The sequence below is a fragment of the Lissotriton helveticus genome, chromosome 2_2 (genome assembly GCF_964261635.1).
Source record: "Lissotriton helveticus chromosome 2_2, aLisHel1.1, whole genome shotgun sequence".
Taxonomy (NCBI): Eukaryota; Metazoa; Chordata; class Amphibia; order Caudata; family Salamandridae; genus Lissotriton; species Lissotriton helveticus.
The window spans coordinates 61,683,349-61,700,163 of record NC_136060.1 but is presented as its reverse complement, the minus strand read 5'-3'; the positions used below and the strand labels follow the sequence as shown (position 1 = coordinate 61,700,163).

The 16,815-nt window shown below is 41.7% G+C and overlaps 1 protein-coding gene across 1 annotated transcript in view; it reads left to right on the top strand.

The window, feature by feature from the left end:
* Positions 1 to 731: 731 nt before the first annotated feature.
* LOC144821630 (uncharacterized) overlaps positions 732 to 16,815 on the top strand; it is a 33,296-nt gene continuing 17,212 nt past the window's right edge. The window contains exons 1-3 of the mRNA XM_078678868.1: positions 732 to 919; positions 4,589 to 4,662; positions 6,546 to 6,582. Coding sequence (XP_078534994.1) covers positions 732 to 919; positions 4,589 to 4,662; positions 6,546 to 6,582 — 299 coding nt within the window. The remainder of the gene's footprint in view (positions 920 to 4,588; positions 4,663 to 6,545; positions 6,583 to 16,815) is intronic.

The window sequence follows — 16,815 nt, the reverse complement described above, 5'->3', positions numbered from 1 at the left end:
TGCTGCTGTGACCTGATGTGTACTCCACCTCATCAATACTACTATACTGCTTCTGGAAAAACGTTTTTGCTACCCAGAGCCTGAATTGAACTCTCAAAGGCCAGCCTTACAGTTTGAGCCTGCTTCTTCATCTGAATAAAGAACTATGAGATTGATTCAGAGGACTAGTTTCCTGGCCTCCTGTTCAGAGTGATGGACATAGCAGGGTCCAACCATCTTGAAACCGCACTTGGACCCAATTTGAGTGAGTCCTAACCCTGCAAGTGTTGCCCCTTATTCCTGGACCCTTGGTGGTGGTGCTAAAGTGCCCAGATAGCTCAATTCCAAAACTAGGGACTTAAAACAGTTTTGTATAAAAACTGTGTAGTATCCTGCATAATATACTGTAAGGTGGTTTACCAGCCCTGCTCCGCCTGTGCTCTGACTCATTAGAATGTTGGAGTCTGATGATGCCTCGGAATGTTGGGACTGAGGGAGGCAGAGTGACAGTTGGTCATGGGCTGAGCAGCTGACAGGCAGCTCCTGGTGGGGCTCTGATCTACCACATATCTACAAGATGTCCTGTACCTTGCAACCTGTTATCTTCATGTAATAAATCATCTTGAAATACAACCTTCATTAGTGGACCTTCTTCACTACATATTTTGGCGACGCGGTGACGAACCTACAGCTACAAGCAAATCTCAGGTACCTGACTTACAAGTGAACCTGTTTTAAAAGTGGACCTGGTTATGGCGCAACTTACAGAAACCACAGTGGCAACATCCTTCATTTTAAGAAGAGGAGGTATCCACAAGAAGGACAAAACTAAGAAGAAAAATGCGGTTCTACATTGTACAATGAAGAAAAATGCAGAGAAGAAACAAGTGTCTACACTTAAAAGAAAAGAAGAATACAAGAAACAAGTAACAATGAAGCAGTATGCCTTTAAGCCCCACCAGTGGCCTTACCATCGGCCAGCCCTAGCCCAGGCGTGCAGTGCTCATGAACATTACTTACTTAGGAATCATTGGCTGTAGAGAGAAAGTCCAGACATCAAGCCTTCAACCTACAGCTTGAAAATTATTGTCTCAGAAGAAAACCATAAAGAACATGGAACCTGGCATTACTATCCATTCAAAATGACACAGCGCTGATGCAAGCTGTTTTTACAATATTTTAGAAACGACTGTAGGATATGTTTCCACAAGGATCAGGCTGAAACCCACCTTCCACAAGTGATTGTATTTTCTTTACAAGTGAGCGCATTGAAAATGCTTTGAAACTACATTTAAATCTGTCCATGTGGTGCATAGTGGAGTCAGTAATCTGTTTCTGTACTGTGCAAACTCTGTTTAACATGCGGCAGATTGACTTTTCCTCACAACCTTTCACCCCAAGTATCAGAGCGGTGACGAATCCAGCCTACATGAGTGTGTTTGGCGCTGGCTTTATTCCTGTAATTTCAGTGCCTCAGTTTCTGGAGAAGCCAGGTGCGCTGGCTTTATTCCTGTAATTTCAGTGCCTCAGTTTCTGGAGAAGCCAGGTGCGCTTAGCCAAATTGTGTTCTGCGGTCTTCTTGCTGCCAGCTGGAGCGTGTCGAATGTGTAACCCTTAACCTGTATCAAATTTCAGTGGCATTTCATTTTATTTTCTACACATCAGTTGGGCCATTATGACAGTTTTTTCCCGTCATAACGCCACCAGGGTGAGTTTTTCAACATAATCCTAGTACTGTTACCATTACAACCGTTATTTCGGTTGAACTACAGCGCGCAGTTTTTACCTCAATCTGTAGAACTGCGCAGTAACTTGCCTCGCTGTTAGCCTTCTGTGACATCATGCAATGTCTGCTCTAATCACAAAATTTGGCGCCAGTGCGTGCCGTGAGCCTCCCGGCATGCGCCTTTTACGTGCCTCCCTGTTTTTTGTGATCAGGTGAAATGCTCTGTTACGCTACGGAGCTCTTTCCTATTGAAGCTCCAGATGCTTTCAATCATTCCTCTGCCGCATGCTGGAAACTTAAATATTCAGAGGAAAGTGTATTCCTGCAGCTATGGGTCCCTTAACTCTTGTCCATATGGCCCTTATAAGCGTCTCACGTCTATGAATCCCATGACTGACAGTTTTCAGAGACTCTTACAACCTATCTGGATAGAGGCAAGTTTTTTTTTTTTACAAAGATGGAATTTGACATTTATTTGAACTGGCAGTCCACATGCTTGTTATTTTTCAAGATTTGCTGTATGCTATCTCTTCTAGTTTGTTCTTACAAATGTTGGATTGTGTCACAGTATTACAGTGATACACACACATATTAAAAAAAAGAAGTTTAAAATTGGTTAGTGAAAAACGATGGCACATTATTTTATGTTAAAAGGAATTATGCACACTCTGAGGAGAATTTATGCTGCCAATTTGTGCTGCAATATTTAATCCCTTTCTTGAGACCGGTAGAATTATAGACTATTCACTTTCTATGGCTTGTGATCTTACAACTGACAGCGCTCATGGATACATAGCTTCATTTTCCATGCAAGACAGTCAGTGTGTTAATCAGGACTACAGTGTCATGCACATCTTGAACTTTATTTGTGACACAGGTCAATGAAGATGCTTGCACCTTTATTTTCAAAGGTTATTAAATGTCTTTTCACAAGTGTTCTCTTCACACATTACGCTTCAAAACATTGTAATTGTGATGGGTTCATTCTCCATTAGCTTCCACAAATATTCGAAAACTTTCTATGCATTGATTTTATCTTCCTTTGACACGTTCACCCTATACTATAACTTCCAGCAAATGTTTTTTCAATCCGATACTGTTTTGTAAACCTAATATGTACTTTGCTATGATTACGCTGTTACTTAAACGATGGTGCCACACACACACCTATTTACAAAAAAAAAAAAAAGGTTTAAAATTGTTTAGTGAAATAAGATGGCACATTATCTTACATTGAAAGATGATAGCTATGGGTTCTAGCCCCATATGCATCCTCAAAAAAAAATAAGAGGAAAAAACTATGCAGTATTTGCATCTTTATTTATGTCAAAAGACATTTCCCTACACAGGGGTGGGAATGGGTGTTCCCCCGTTTGCCCACACATATGTGCCTCTTCACATTATTTTTACCCTACAAAGGGATGGGAATGGGTTCTAGCCCCATTTGCCCATATACATTTGCCTACATAGGTAACACACGACTTTTAGCCTTACAAGGGCACCGTAGATAGGGTCACAGTCCCATCTACTTTTTCACGAGTGTCCTCACATAGGGAACCGTGTTATGGGTTACAGTCCCATTTACAATATAAATTTTTACCCTCACACAGGGCGTAGTATGGGTCACAGTCCCATTTACATTTTTCACCCTCACACAGGGTGTCTTATGGGTTACAGTCCCATTTACATTTTTACCCTCTCACTGGGTGTCTCATGGGTTACAGTCCCATTTACATATACATTTTTACCCTCACACAGGGCGTATTATGGGTCACAGTCCCATTTACATTTTTCACCCTCACACAGGGTATCTTATGGATTACATTCCAATTTACATTTACATGGTCACCCTACATAGGGCGTCACATGGGTTTCAGTCCCATTTACAGTGCTCCTCACACTCTTACATAGGAGTAGAGGACGGTCAGGGGTTTTAGTCCTTATGACTGATATTGTCTATTTACATTTTGTAATTTTGCGGTTTTGAATAACGCAATGCTACATTTACATTGTATTTATTCTGTTATTGGAAACAGAGAGAAGTTGTAGTCATCCTGTATGTATCTACTTTGCCTCTTCTCTGTTTTCCTATTCATCCAGCTTTCCTCGTGGTGTCATTCTTTTTGTCATCCCTGGTTTCTGGATCTACATTTCTTGTTGTCTCTCCAGCCTTCTTTTGTTCCTTCTTTGATTCTTTTCTTCCCTGTTCTAGAGGAAATCTGTTACCTCGCTTTCCTGTGTCTGTGTGGAGGCTGGTGTCCATACTCCGTTGTGCCGTGTTCTTTCTTCCCTTCTTGCCTGCCTGGCCAATGGGTGCGTTCGGGGGTCAGTCCTTAGTGCGTGTGAGTTCTTCTGCCCCATGATGTTTCCATTTTCTTATTACTCGTTTTTTCCTCATGTTTTCTATGTCCGTGAGTCTGGGTTATCTCTTTTGGTTTCCGCATTACTCTTCTCTTCCTCCTCCTCATATTCTTCCACCTGTCTCTTCACGTTGCTTTGCTTACACCTCTCCTTGTCGTTTCTGTTCCTCTGCTTTTCTTCCTTGTTATCTCTTCCTTGGTTCTCTCTCGCTAGTTGTTATTCACGTAGTGGTTTAATGCTTCTGTTAGAACGAAAGGGGATATGTAGTATCCTGCATAATATACTGTAAGGTGGTTTACCAGCCCTGCTCCGCCTGTGCTCTGACTCATTAGAATGTTGGAGTCTGATGATGCCTCGGAATGTTGGGACTGAGGGAGGCAGAGTGACAGTTGGTCATGGGCTGAGCAGCTGACAGGCAGCTCCTGGTGGGGCTCTGATCTACCACATATCTACAAGATGTCCTGTACCTTGCAACCTGTTATCTTCATGTAATAAATCATCTTGAAATACAACCTTCATTAGTGGACCTTCTTCACTACAAACTGCTCTGAGAACTAGGGAAGACTCGGACCAACCTGCTTGTCTAGCCACTCAAGGTGAATCGCTGGTAGGCCTGACTTTGTGGTTGCTCCTACTACATTCTTCTTCACAGCAGAACATTCTATTCAGCAGTCCCTCACCTCCTGGATCTGTCTTCTGGTACTTCCATGAAAGTGACTAAGCCTTGCCCTGCTGAACCTCACCTTCTCAGGCATTTTTAAATTATTTTCTTGAAAATTCTTCTACGCCTGAAGGTAAGCGCTGATCGGCCTTATTTTTCAACTTTGACTGGGTCTTACATGACTAGAGGTCAATGTTGACACTTTGATCTTTTAGCCACTAGTTTTTACAAAACAAATTAAAAAATCATAATTCCAGTTCTACTGATTGGATTTTCCAAATTGGTGTGGGATTTTTTCGTGTAGTGTTTTCACTTTATTACTGTTTGTGTGTTGCATTAATACTTTACATAGTTCCTCTAAATTAAGCCTGACTGCTTTTTGTGCATAGCTACCCAGGGTTAATAACAGGTTAATTTAATGACATTTGTGTTTAACACTGATGTGAATTGTGGCTGTTCCTTGACCAGGGCTAACACTCCAGTCAACCAACCACACAATAACTCACATATCCTTATGGGAGTACTGCAGCATTTGCATGGGAAGTTAACAGATTGTGTGGGTGTTGTGGTGAAAAGCTGGTATTCTTACAATGGACCACATGTTACATCAGGGTAGTATGAAGTCATTTGTTGCAAGCCTGATGGAATATAGTTTGCCCCTCTCAACAGTGGAAATACATTCAATTACACCACTGCATGATTATGAAATTGGGTAAATCTACATGATTTACTGGTGCAGAATTTACGTCCGAACCCCTACTGAAATCTCTGCATATCAAGTGGCTGAATGTGCTCCACATAGATTATACTGAGGAGGACTGGACAGAGTTGGTAGAAAGTTTGTACAGGAGTGTGAGAGAATCCAGGATGAAGTTCTTCTTTCTAAAACTCTGCCGGATTTGTACTGGACACCATATAAGCTCTCAAGAGCAGGACTCCAAGCTACTGAATGTCTGTCTAAAGACACTGACACACACTCCATATTTTCTTTGACTAACCAGCACTGAGTATCCTCTGGTCACAGCTCCTCGGCAGCACACTGGGCGTTACGCTCCAGATGCGGCTCCGTCTCGCGAGACAGTCTTACTGCATAATGAGGTAGATCTCCCTTCCCTGACTTATCATATGGGCTGTCTCCTTCCCACTGCCTTAACAACAGCTAAGATTGACATCTTGAGACACAGGCAGCCACCACACCTAACACAAAATGATGAATGACTTACTGAAATGTACAAGATGGCCTCTTATGAAAAACCTTTATGTACTCTCCAGGATTCTTTGGAGACATATCCCTCTGTATCGTTCCCTTCCTGGAGGCAACATGACTTGTCTCAGTCACTCCTTGTCTGCATCCTATTGGTCTGCAAGGTTCCCTGGGAATTGTCATTGTTGATGGGAAACTATTCTACCTCATTTTATTTCACACATTCGCCTTCACTGACTCGTGTAATGTCCCTTCCCAAATTCCTTCCTCACCCCCCCATTCCTTCCTGCAATGGGGACTCCAGGGGTGGTCTTCAATAGCACAATATTACCCCATTCCCATACCTTCCTCCCCATCCTGCCCTGATAACCCATTTCCTGCTACTGTTAGAAGCTTGTGGGTGGCCCTATATCCTGTTGCTATTCCTCTTTTAATCACAGAAGCAAATGTTTTTTTTAACTCCAGACCTAACCCTACTTCCGTGTTCCTATGCAGGCGCCTACAGTCTTTTTTCAATTATGGGATCGCTACTGTATTATTATGAGTTGTTCTGTTATCAAAACCTGCAATACTAAAACATATATCTAAAAACATATCTGCTTCTTTTTCCACAGAAGGAGAAGAATCAGCCTTCCGATGCCAGATTCTGAGGTTTGTAATACAAGCTTTAATCCCAGAGAGAGTAGTGTAGGAAATAACCATCTTGTGAGTGATGTTCCCCCCAAAGTTTACCCTATCTATATTGCTGGCAATAGAATTATGTGAACTTTACCTTTAAGTGTCTCTGCTCCCTTTAAACATGTCAAAATTGGCTAAACCCTGATCAGCGCAATTAACTCTCCTATAAGGCCATAGTAAATGGCACAGAAATACACACTGACATGGAAAATTGTGTGTCAGATGGGGACTGAAGCACCTACTAAGCCATCCACTACAATGGCAAGGAAAACATTTCTTAAGGCCTCCTCTGTGTAGCCTGACAGCAGCAGCTTGAGCCCTGATGCACATAATGGTCAAATGGAAAAATATGATAGTAAATATTAAATATGTCACCCCTAAGCAGACCTTACTGCCCTCTAGATTGGGTTAATTATATTTAAGAGTGGACCATGAGTGACATAGGAACTAGTATGTTCCTCCAATGACTAGGGCCAAAGCAGCATTGTCCCTGATTAGGCTGTAACTTTAATCCATAACATGTTTACGTCCTGTTCTGTGTTGGGAGTAACCTGCTTCAGGTATCTGGCCTTTGGTTCCACAAAAGTGATTGCTATTTCAGTAACAGTCCACTCAAAGAGTATTTTTCCTTCCAGAAAGCTAGGAAGTCCATTTCTGAAGTGGGACTTTTTGACTTCCAATCTTTTCACTAGGTCACTCCACTTGTTGTATCTGACCTGGGTTCCTACTGTGGTCAGCCTCAAATTGTGCTTAGTTCCCTGTTTACTGCTCCCATAGACTATTGTTGTTGTCCCCCCCTTGTTTATTTTTTGTAATTTTGATGTCTGTCTGTGTGTCTTTGTTAACTAAATTTTACTATATTTTTCAATTCTAGAATTGTATTCTTTTGTGTTATATTTATTATTTGGTGTTTTGACATTATTACTGTTTAAATACTGCATAACTACGTTACAGATTGCCCTAGGATAAAAATGCTGTTCTGTGCTATAGCTACTAGTGGGTTAAGTTGAGGTTAATTTAGTTAATTTGAGGATTCATCCAGAGAGTGATTATTCATGAAGGTGGGTTCTCACCCACCCCAAATAACAATTCACGTTCTTACAAATAGTTTAACTCTCACTGCATTCCGTTTGTTTGGGATCTTCATTACTGATCAGAGTGGAACTCTTACACCATTATGCATGGGTAAGACACAAGCCTAATATGCCTCATATATTTTAAAAAGCGTGTTCATCCTTTTAGCTGTTATACTTTCATCTTGACTTAACACTGGAGCAGGTAACCGATTTCACTTCTCCAAATCATAATTACCCAACCTCAACAGGCCCCTTCACCACTACATAGAAATGAGTCACCTGAATTTTCATGACAACACCCTCTCTTCACCATAAATGTTCTGTAAAAAAACATGAGAGGAACATCTCTTTTGCCTTGGAAAAATTCATGATCATTTTTAGTTGAATATACTCAAACCATGCTAGAATCAAAATGTCAGCAAAGTTTACTAAACATCTAGGGGCATATTTATGAGGGCCTTGCATCATGCTTGTACCACGCAATGGGGTACATGGATGACACACAGCTCCAAATCATATTTACGAAGCCATGCGAAGCCACGTGTGTGGTTTTGAATGACTTCACAAAAATAGAGTAAAGTAACGCAGCACAAACATCGCGGCATGGCATAACTCCGCGCCAGGGAGGAGTTGCATGGGCATTGCAGGTCGGTGTTCCCACACAAATCACAAGGTTTGTGACAGATACCCTGATTTATCAAACCTGCTAAACCTAGGAATGCGCCAAAAAGTTACGCCTCCCCAAGTGAGGCGTAACAAGGGGAAATATCTTTCTTTCTGCTAGTTTTTTCCTAGTTCTATTTGCAGCAAACATAGAAAGAGGAAAACGCCTCTATGGATTGTTTTTGTGTAGGAATGTGCCCTATTATGCACGAAAATAGTCCTGCCTACTACACAGGCACCCTTGCAACATGGTGCAAGGGTGCCTGCTTTGTCACTAGACTGCCGAAACAGTGCCAGCACAGAGGAAAAAGCAGGGGCGTAACACAGGCCCGAAGCCCCCAAGCTCCAGGGGGCCCCTACAGCACAGCACTCTGGCTGCAGAGCCCGTGATTGAGGAGGGGGGCCCTTCCACGTGTCTTGCAGGGAGGCCCCCTCGAGTTTCGTACACCTGTGGGAAAAAGACAAGAATGCACTGCTTTGCATAAATACGGTGCATTCCTGCCCTATCCCTGTAATGCAGGGCAGCACAACAATTTAACTTGCTGCGCTACCCTGCGCCACAATTCCCATACTAGTGTGAGCCTTTTCGGTCCCAAATGAATTGTAGCATAATAATTACTCATTCACTTTGCACGGATGTATAACTAAGTGACCTTGCCATCTGTACCTAATTTGCGAAATATTTTAAATTACATTTTTCTGTGAAGAAAGATCAAAATGTACATAACTAGATAGTAGCACAACAGTACTAAAGACAATAAGTTTGATCTGTGAAAATATTGGACAAAGACCTAATTTCGTTTAACATGAATGTGTATTATATTTGCACTTTAAGTACCACACAGTTTAATAATGCATGGCTGGTTTAAATGGCTTGTTAAAACATGTATGTCAAATGTCATATTATAGTTTGTATGGATTCATTTAATTGTATTTGCCCAAAACATATAATATGAGTTAAAGGAACTATCTCTTGCAGTCATTTATTGCAAGATTGTCCTAAAATGACAGCCATGCAAACGTTATTACCTTGGCTACATATCAATATATTCTCTGTTGCTGCCTCACATTCCTCCATTGTCCGCTTATGTCTAGCTCATTTATTATAGCAGCGTATTCGAAACAAGTCACTAATTTGTCTGTTTGGCAAGACAGCTGTGAAGGTTGTTCTCCTATAAGGATTTTTTGCAGAACTGCCATCATGCCAAGCAATTCATAAGGAATGCCACTTCTAATTACAATATGTTGAATTCGCTAATTTTATTTGTGAAGCATGAATATAAAAATTGTGACAATGAATCTGGGAAAATATTTCAGAATAAATGCGCTATGGGGCAGCCTGAATTTGCTTTACGACTACCATCTGCAGAGCTCCTGATATAAATCCAGTGGTGAATTGTATTTTAAACATTGCAAAAACATATGAAAATACATTATTTATAAACTGAAGCACTGCAATTTACATATGTTTGATTTCTGCAAATACATAAAAAGAATATTGCATTATCTACGAGTAAGTATTTGAGAATGCAAAGCCTACATTGAAAATGTAAAAAAAAATGTTCATTCACAGAGAACTTTTATTAACGCTATTTCACTACAACTAGCGAGAGCAATTGCGGAGTTGGTGAAATTACAGTAGGCCTGGGCGGTAAATTTAGTTACGCTTGCAGAATTTGCGATATTTTGACATTTTCGCGTTCAGCAGAGAGCGCGAAAATGTCAAAACTTTCGCAATCTGCCACAAAACTAAAGTTTTTTCTTGTTTGCCCTTTAAAAATGCGTTCTAATGCGCAGTAGCTACTTACCGGGTCCCTGCATTCGCCGACGAATTTTCCTATCCGTTCGCGTGCGCCACAAGAAGTTGGATTGTTGGTAACCGGTTGCGCTATCCCGCGCGAGTTTGCGAACACGTCATTCGACCCGGGACAGGAAATAAGCATCGCAAGCAAGATGGCAGCGCCCATTAGCGACCGCATGGGCAAGTTAGAGGTACATTTCCCCGCGAGCAAAAAACACATCGCGAACGGGCGGGAAACGCAATCTCCGCATCTTCGCGAAAGTTCTGCATGCCCACGGAGATTTTGCGCAATTTTGCGATAGTTTGCGAAAGTCAATTTCGCAAATTCCGGCCACCCCTACATTACAGTAGGGGAGCAGAGACTAGTCACTCCAGGACCGACATTGGAGAACCCTGGTCTACAGCATTACATTATTCGTTTGAATTTACCCTTTTCACTGACGTCCCTTGACCTTGGCTGCCACTCGGTTGTCAACCTTCCACCGCTCCTCCTAAACCAGCATGCCTCATCCTTGATTCTGCTATTCCGGTAAGCCATGTGCCCTTAGAAAAATAAAAACCATTTCGTGAAGACATAGTCTAGGTAGAACCTGTCATTTCTTTTTTCTCTATTCTTCTTTCCAATGTATAACCGCTCAGTGACCAGATACCACTCATTATTACATGTTAAGGGTTCTTGTAACAATATGTCTTTCTCATAATTGTTTCACTTCCCTCCACGTTTAATCCCCACGTCACATTTATTATTGTCTTCTATTAGAACTGGCACCCTTGGCGTGGTTTCCCCGTAACTTTCTCCCTTCAGACCTCTTGTTTTTGCTGACTTCGGGGGTCATTGTAATGTGGCCATTCTCTGCCCACCAGATAAGGTTGGCGGGCGGTGTGCTGGCAAACAGAAAGCCTGTCCGCCACAGGTCCGACACAGGCAATTGTTACGATTGCCTGTCGCATCCAACCCACATCCACAAAATGGTGGTGGTGCCTAGCAGGCACCGCCAGCCAGATGTGGATGCTGCCTCCACGCCAGCCTGTGTAAGGCGGTTCAACCGTCATTCAAAGGCTGGCTGGGATGTACTTTGGGGGCCCGTGGCGGGCCCCCCTTTTGCAGGGGCATGTTACTTGTTACTTTTGCACTTGGGGGCCACAGTTCCCTACACCAGGTAACTGGCAACGTGTGGTGCCTGCCACTTAGTGCAGAGAAATTCACAACATGCATTTTTATCATTGCAGGCGAGTGCTGCAGCCAGCAGCACCCACTGCAAAGGTAAACATGCACAATGCGACCGCCACAGTGGCATTCTTATTGGAATTACAAGTGGGGGACCACCGCCATATAGGCAGCCGCTCCCAATTCGTGGGATGACGCAGGCAGACTTGAGAGCGTCCGTCATCGTAATCACCCTCTTAGTTTATGCTGGCCTCAATTCTATGTGCACTTTACCACTGCTAAGTAGTGCTGAAGTGCTTGTGCATTTTCCCTAAAACATGGTAACATTGGCTTATACCCAATTAGCACATTTATTTTACTAATAAGTTCTTATTGAAGTGAGGCTATATGTACCCAGGGAATGTAAGTTAAATGCTAATAGCGAGTCCGCAGCACTGATTGTGCCACTCACCTCAGTAGCACTCTAAGCATTTCTCAGGCCTGCCATCGCATAGCCTGTGTGTGCAGTTAAACTGCCATTTCGATTTGGCAAAACAAATTTTGCTATGTCCAAACCTTCCATTTAATACATATGTCACTCTTAGGGCAGGCCCTGGACAGCCCAGTTGGGCATGGTGCAATGTATTTAAAACACAGGACATATACTTTCAAGATTTATATTTTCTGGTAATGAAAAACTCTGTCACATTGGAGTAGTTCAATTATGTTTTATAATTGCAATTTACGAATTGAAAGCATTAACTGGTTCATGTTTGATGTTTCTGGAATCACGGTTTAAAATTGTAACTTATTGTGAAGTCAGATTTTAAATTGAAATTCTGCAAATGCCACTTTTATACAGTTATTAAATTCACACCTGATGGTCACTACTGACTTATGATCACAAGCCATACAAATATTCGCAAGTCCACTCTATTCAATAATAGTTATTGCTATTTGTTTCTTTCGAATGAAATTTACCCAACTTTATTTTTTAGCATTGACACTCAAAGGAGGAACAACAAAAATTAAAATTCAATAATACACACTGTACCACCCACTGCATATACAAAACATATACATACATTCAAATTATACTAATCACATGAAAGACATTTGTACAATTCACATATACATAAAAGAATAATCAACATAAATATTAAACAGTTCTGAAGTAGCCAAGCCCAAACTGAGGATAAACAATAATTTGCAGCAACTCAATCCAGATTCCTTCAATCCTGTAACCAATGGGCACTGCAAATTAACAATGCTCTACTAGTGCCACCTGGAGAGTCCATCAAAACTTTGCCTATTTGACCGTGGTTGCATTTTAATCCAATAATGCTTGTTAGTTGCGCTAATGTTGAAGCATTTCAAACCTGTACATCTCTTTGTCGGTTCTCTTCAGGACTAAGATCTGCAAAATACACAAAAATTACAATGGTTACCTGTGCATCACAAGCTGCAGTGGTGGATGTATATTGTGCACCTCCATCACATCAATTAAAAAGATCGTACCTTAATACAACTATTATTAAATAGAGTGGTCTGGTGAGTATTTGTATGGCTTGTGATCCTATGTCTCTACTAGCCATCTGTGGTGATTTTAGTTTTTTAGTGGCTTACTGATGAATAGGGTCCAACCCCATAGTTACTAGACTTTTAGAAAGTTGGTATTTTCTTGCCTCAGCCATATGGTGCCTGAAGTCTGTCTCTGGTCACATGACTGGCTGAAGCTGACAGGTGGTCTTTGTGTATTCCTTGTAGACAGCCACACACAAAGGGAGCTAAGGTGTGGCTGGATCGGCCATCACTGACAGGATGGGAGGGAAGAGCCGGACACAGTCCCACTTGCACTTGAAATGACGTGACCTGCCTCCACACAAAGGGCTGCATACCCCCTATAGTTAGTCAGGATCCAAGGCAGGGAAGGTAGGATATGTGTTCTTCCAAGGCATGTCTCCAAAAGCTTCTTTCCACTTCAAAGGCACAACTACATACAAAAGAAGGACCTCAGAAAACATCTCTTCAGTACACTTCTGGACCGGTGGATACTTTGCCAGGAAGAAGGACTGCGGTGCAGCACTCTGCTGAACTCTTGCTCTGAAGGAACTGCTGACCTGCTTTGCTGACCTGCTTCCTGCTGCCTTTTTGCCTGGAGAAGAAGAACTGGACCTGCAACTTTATCTTGAATGCAGTGATTCCAAGGGCTTATCTGACAGACTCCTGATCTGAGCCTTAGCGACATAAAAGTCTCCCCAACCTGCTCCTGAACCAAGCTGCAGCAAGTGGTGCTTCCCAGGTCCTGGAACTTTGGTGTTGCTCACAAGCTCTTGAACTCAAGTTTTTGGGTTCTCCTCGAATGGGTCAGTTTGCACCGGAATGACGTCGCTCACACCGAACTTCAGTGTGAGCCACTGCCAGCCTGTCTCATCGCACAGCAAGCACCAATCACCGGCGGAGGACTGACACCGTGAAGCTCCAGTGCTCCTGCCCTCAACGACTGACCTGCACTTTGTGCCATGCTGACCACTGCCCGTGACACTCTCCTTTCCCTCTCTGATCCTTTCCAATATGAACGGGACTCTGAGCCCAAAACCTGAGAATGTAAAACTTCAGTGGGAATAATCTGCCATTGTATCTGACTATGACTCCATTACGGTCTGCCTGGACATTTGGCTTTGACTCGGTCCACTATGACCAGATAGCTGTGGTTAACGCTTTCTGCTTTTAAGTGCTATTTTACAGTTTATTTTCAAAAATGCATGACTTTGTTTATACTGATTGGATTTTTGTCATTTTGGTCTTTTTAAAAAATTAAATTAAGCTCTATTTTTCTAACCTGGAGTGGGATCTTTTTGTGGGGTGTTTTTCACTGTTTTACTGTTTGAAGTGTTGCACAAATACGTTACACATTGCTTTTAACTTAAGCCTGACTGCTCTATAGCAAGCTACCAGGGTATGAGCACAGAATAACGTTTGATTTGCTTGTGCCTTACCCTGACTTTGATTGTGGTTGCTGCTTGACCAGGTCTCACACCCCAGTCAACCAGTAATCTAATTTCCAACGTCTTCCATTGCCATTTCTTTCAGTCCTACAAGTTAAATCCCTCACAACACACCTAGAAGAAATGGTCTTTTCCTCTGCCCTCCCACTAGAAGCATATCTCATGCAACAGCCTTGTGGATTTTCCATTCATAAGCACCTTGTGTCTTACCCCATTTTTTACATTCCAGCCCTCACCTCCATTGGTCTAGCTGCAAACAAGTTGGCAATAATCATTTTATGTCCCACTCACTTTGTTTCTCTTCATCCGAAATTCATCCTAGATCTCCCCTCTATAACCGATGGCGTTTACCTCTCTTTTTCCACAGAATACACCACTTCCTTCTAACGTACACTACTGTGGCATTCCAGCTCAGCTCCCCATATATTTGTTGGCTCTTTCAGATAATAAATCCCACACTTCTGTGGTCATCCTTCCCTCTCATTGGTGACTGGGCCTCCTTTCTTTCCATACTTACCGTATCTCCTTGTTTGCTTATTTATGCAATGGAATCATGTTCTTTCACACCAGTGGAGAGGATGTGGCTTAACGACATGAGGTGCCGACTTTGGAACCGGTGGTAGCCAGGTCCGTTTCTCGGCGTCAACATCATCTGATTCTGGGAAAATAACTTAATCTCCCTGTGCCTACAATTCAGCACCTTGAGAACCTCATGGGTGCTTTGTCGTGCTTTACAAATCCTGGACTTATTAATGTATTTATTTACCTCCTACCTTCTACACAGCTAACTAGGTGAACGTCACAAGACACTAGCTTTGCTTACAATCTCTGTACATCAACTTGCAATTCTCCTAGCTCTTCTTGTGTGGTTTATGACAGGTTGCATCTATATAAATATACATGATTTTCATAGCTTGAAGAAGATAAACCCTAATAAATTAGCTCTAATGGCTTGAGTTTACTGTAGTGTCACCACAAATTATGTCTCATGGATTCACATAAAGCTCCACATTTAAAAAAAAATGTATTAAATGTTTTAATTCTTGAATTCTTCGTGCATGCTGTGATACACCTGTGTTGCATTCACGTTTACCATCATTTCTAAAGTTTATTCTAAACATGTTTTTTTTAAATAAGAAATAATGAATACTTATTCCAACCATGAATAACCCCCTGGTATACGAGCTGTGAAAAGTGTTTAACACATGATGTCTGTCACACTTTTATACTAGAAGTTTAGGATGAAAGAAATAGCTGAACACACAGAAAAATTGTGTATACAAAATCATCAAAGGATCTGTGGTATTTAGGGCCTTTTGAAATTAATATAATAATTAAGTATTATACTGTGTAGAATGCAGGTGTTTGCATTCTCTCTATTTATGCTAGTATGCCTGGAAAGCTGCACATGGGACCAAAGCCAAGGGGAACCCTAGGTGCCACCGGGGCCAGAGTCAATATATATTATATAAACATTAGTCCTATGGAACTTTTTCCAAATCTTAGATACCCCTTAACTATTCAGAGGAATCCACCAACTAATGCAACATAGAATTCATTCTGCATTCAATGTACCACTAATAGTTTCTGTCAACTACATATATTACTAATTCTTATGGAATAAATAGCATATGAACTAGCGAACATAGTGCAAATGACACTGCTAAAAAAAGTGAATGTGTATTTACAGGATATATTACATAGTACACTGTACAACCCCCCCACTCCCCGGTTTTTCACGTAATTTATGAGCTTACATAGTAAGGTGCTGTAACATACAACCCAGTACATAAATGTAATGTTGTATGTAAAAATATTAATGCTACTGTGAAAATAAAAGTACTACTAAAAAAATCCAAAAAAACCCAAAGTATTTGGTTTCGAGACCTAGTCCACAGAATAATGGCTCCTAACAAGTGTGGTCAGGAAAAGCCTTAAAGAAAGAAAAAAGCTTTTCTTTCTTGAGTCCCCTCACTCTCCAGGGTTTCCCCACGGTGACATGCTTCATCATTGGGGCCATCCCAGTCCTCTACGAACTGGGGTGTGCTACGACTTGCGGAGTTACGTAGGAGCACTTTTTGGAAGACTATGTGTAGTGCAGTTTGTGGGGGAGTGGATGGAATGTGATTAAAAATACCTTGCTAGTGGACTTAACAACTTTTATTCTTGCTCCTAGGTTGGTATGTCTAAAAAGGGGGTGTGCACTGGGGAACCTAACTATAATGAGTCGGACCACAGTGTAAGATCAACATGTTTCGAGCTTCCCCTAGCTCTTTTTCAGGACCTCACAGGGACCAGCCCTGTGTTTGCCACTCCTAATGTACCTACATAGGAAATAAGAGAATAGTGAAGTAAAGAAAATAAAGAAAATAGTGTGAACGCGGCTTACTAATAAAGCATGCGCAATTGATACATATACGTTCCCTAAGTGACGTTGTATATCTGAAATGGCAAAAAATGAAGAAAATGCGTTAGAAAACAAAGCCCCCCTCGCAGTCTAGTGGGGATACA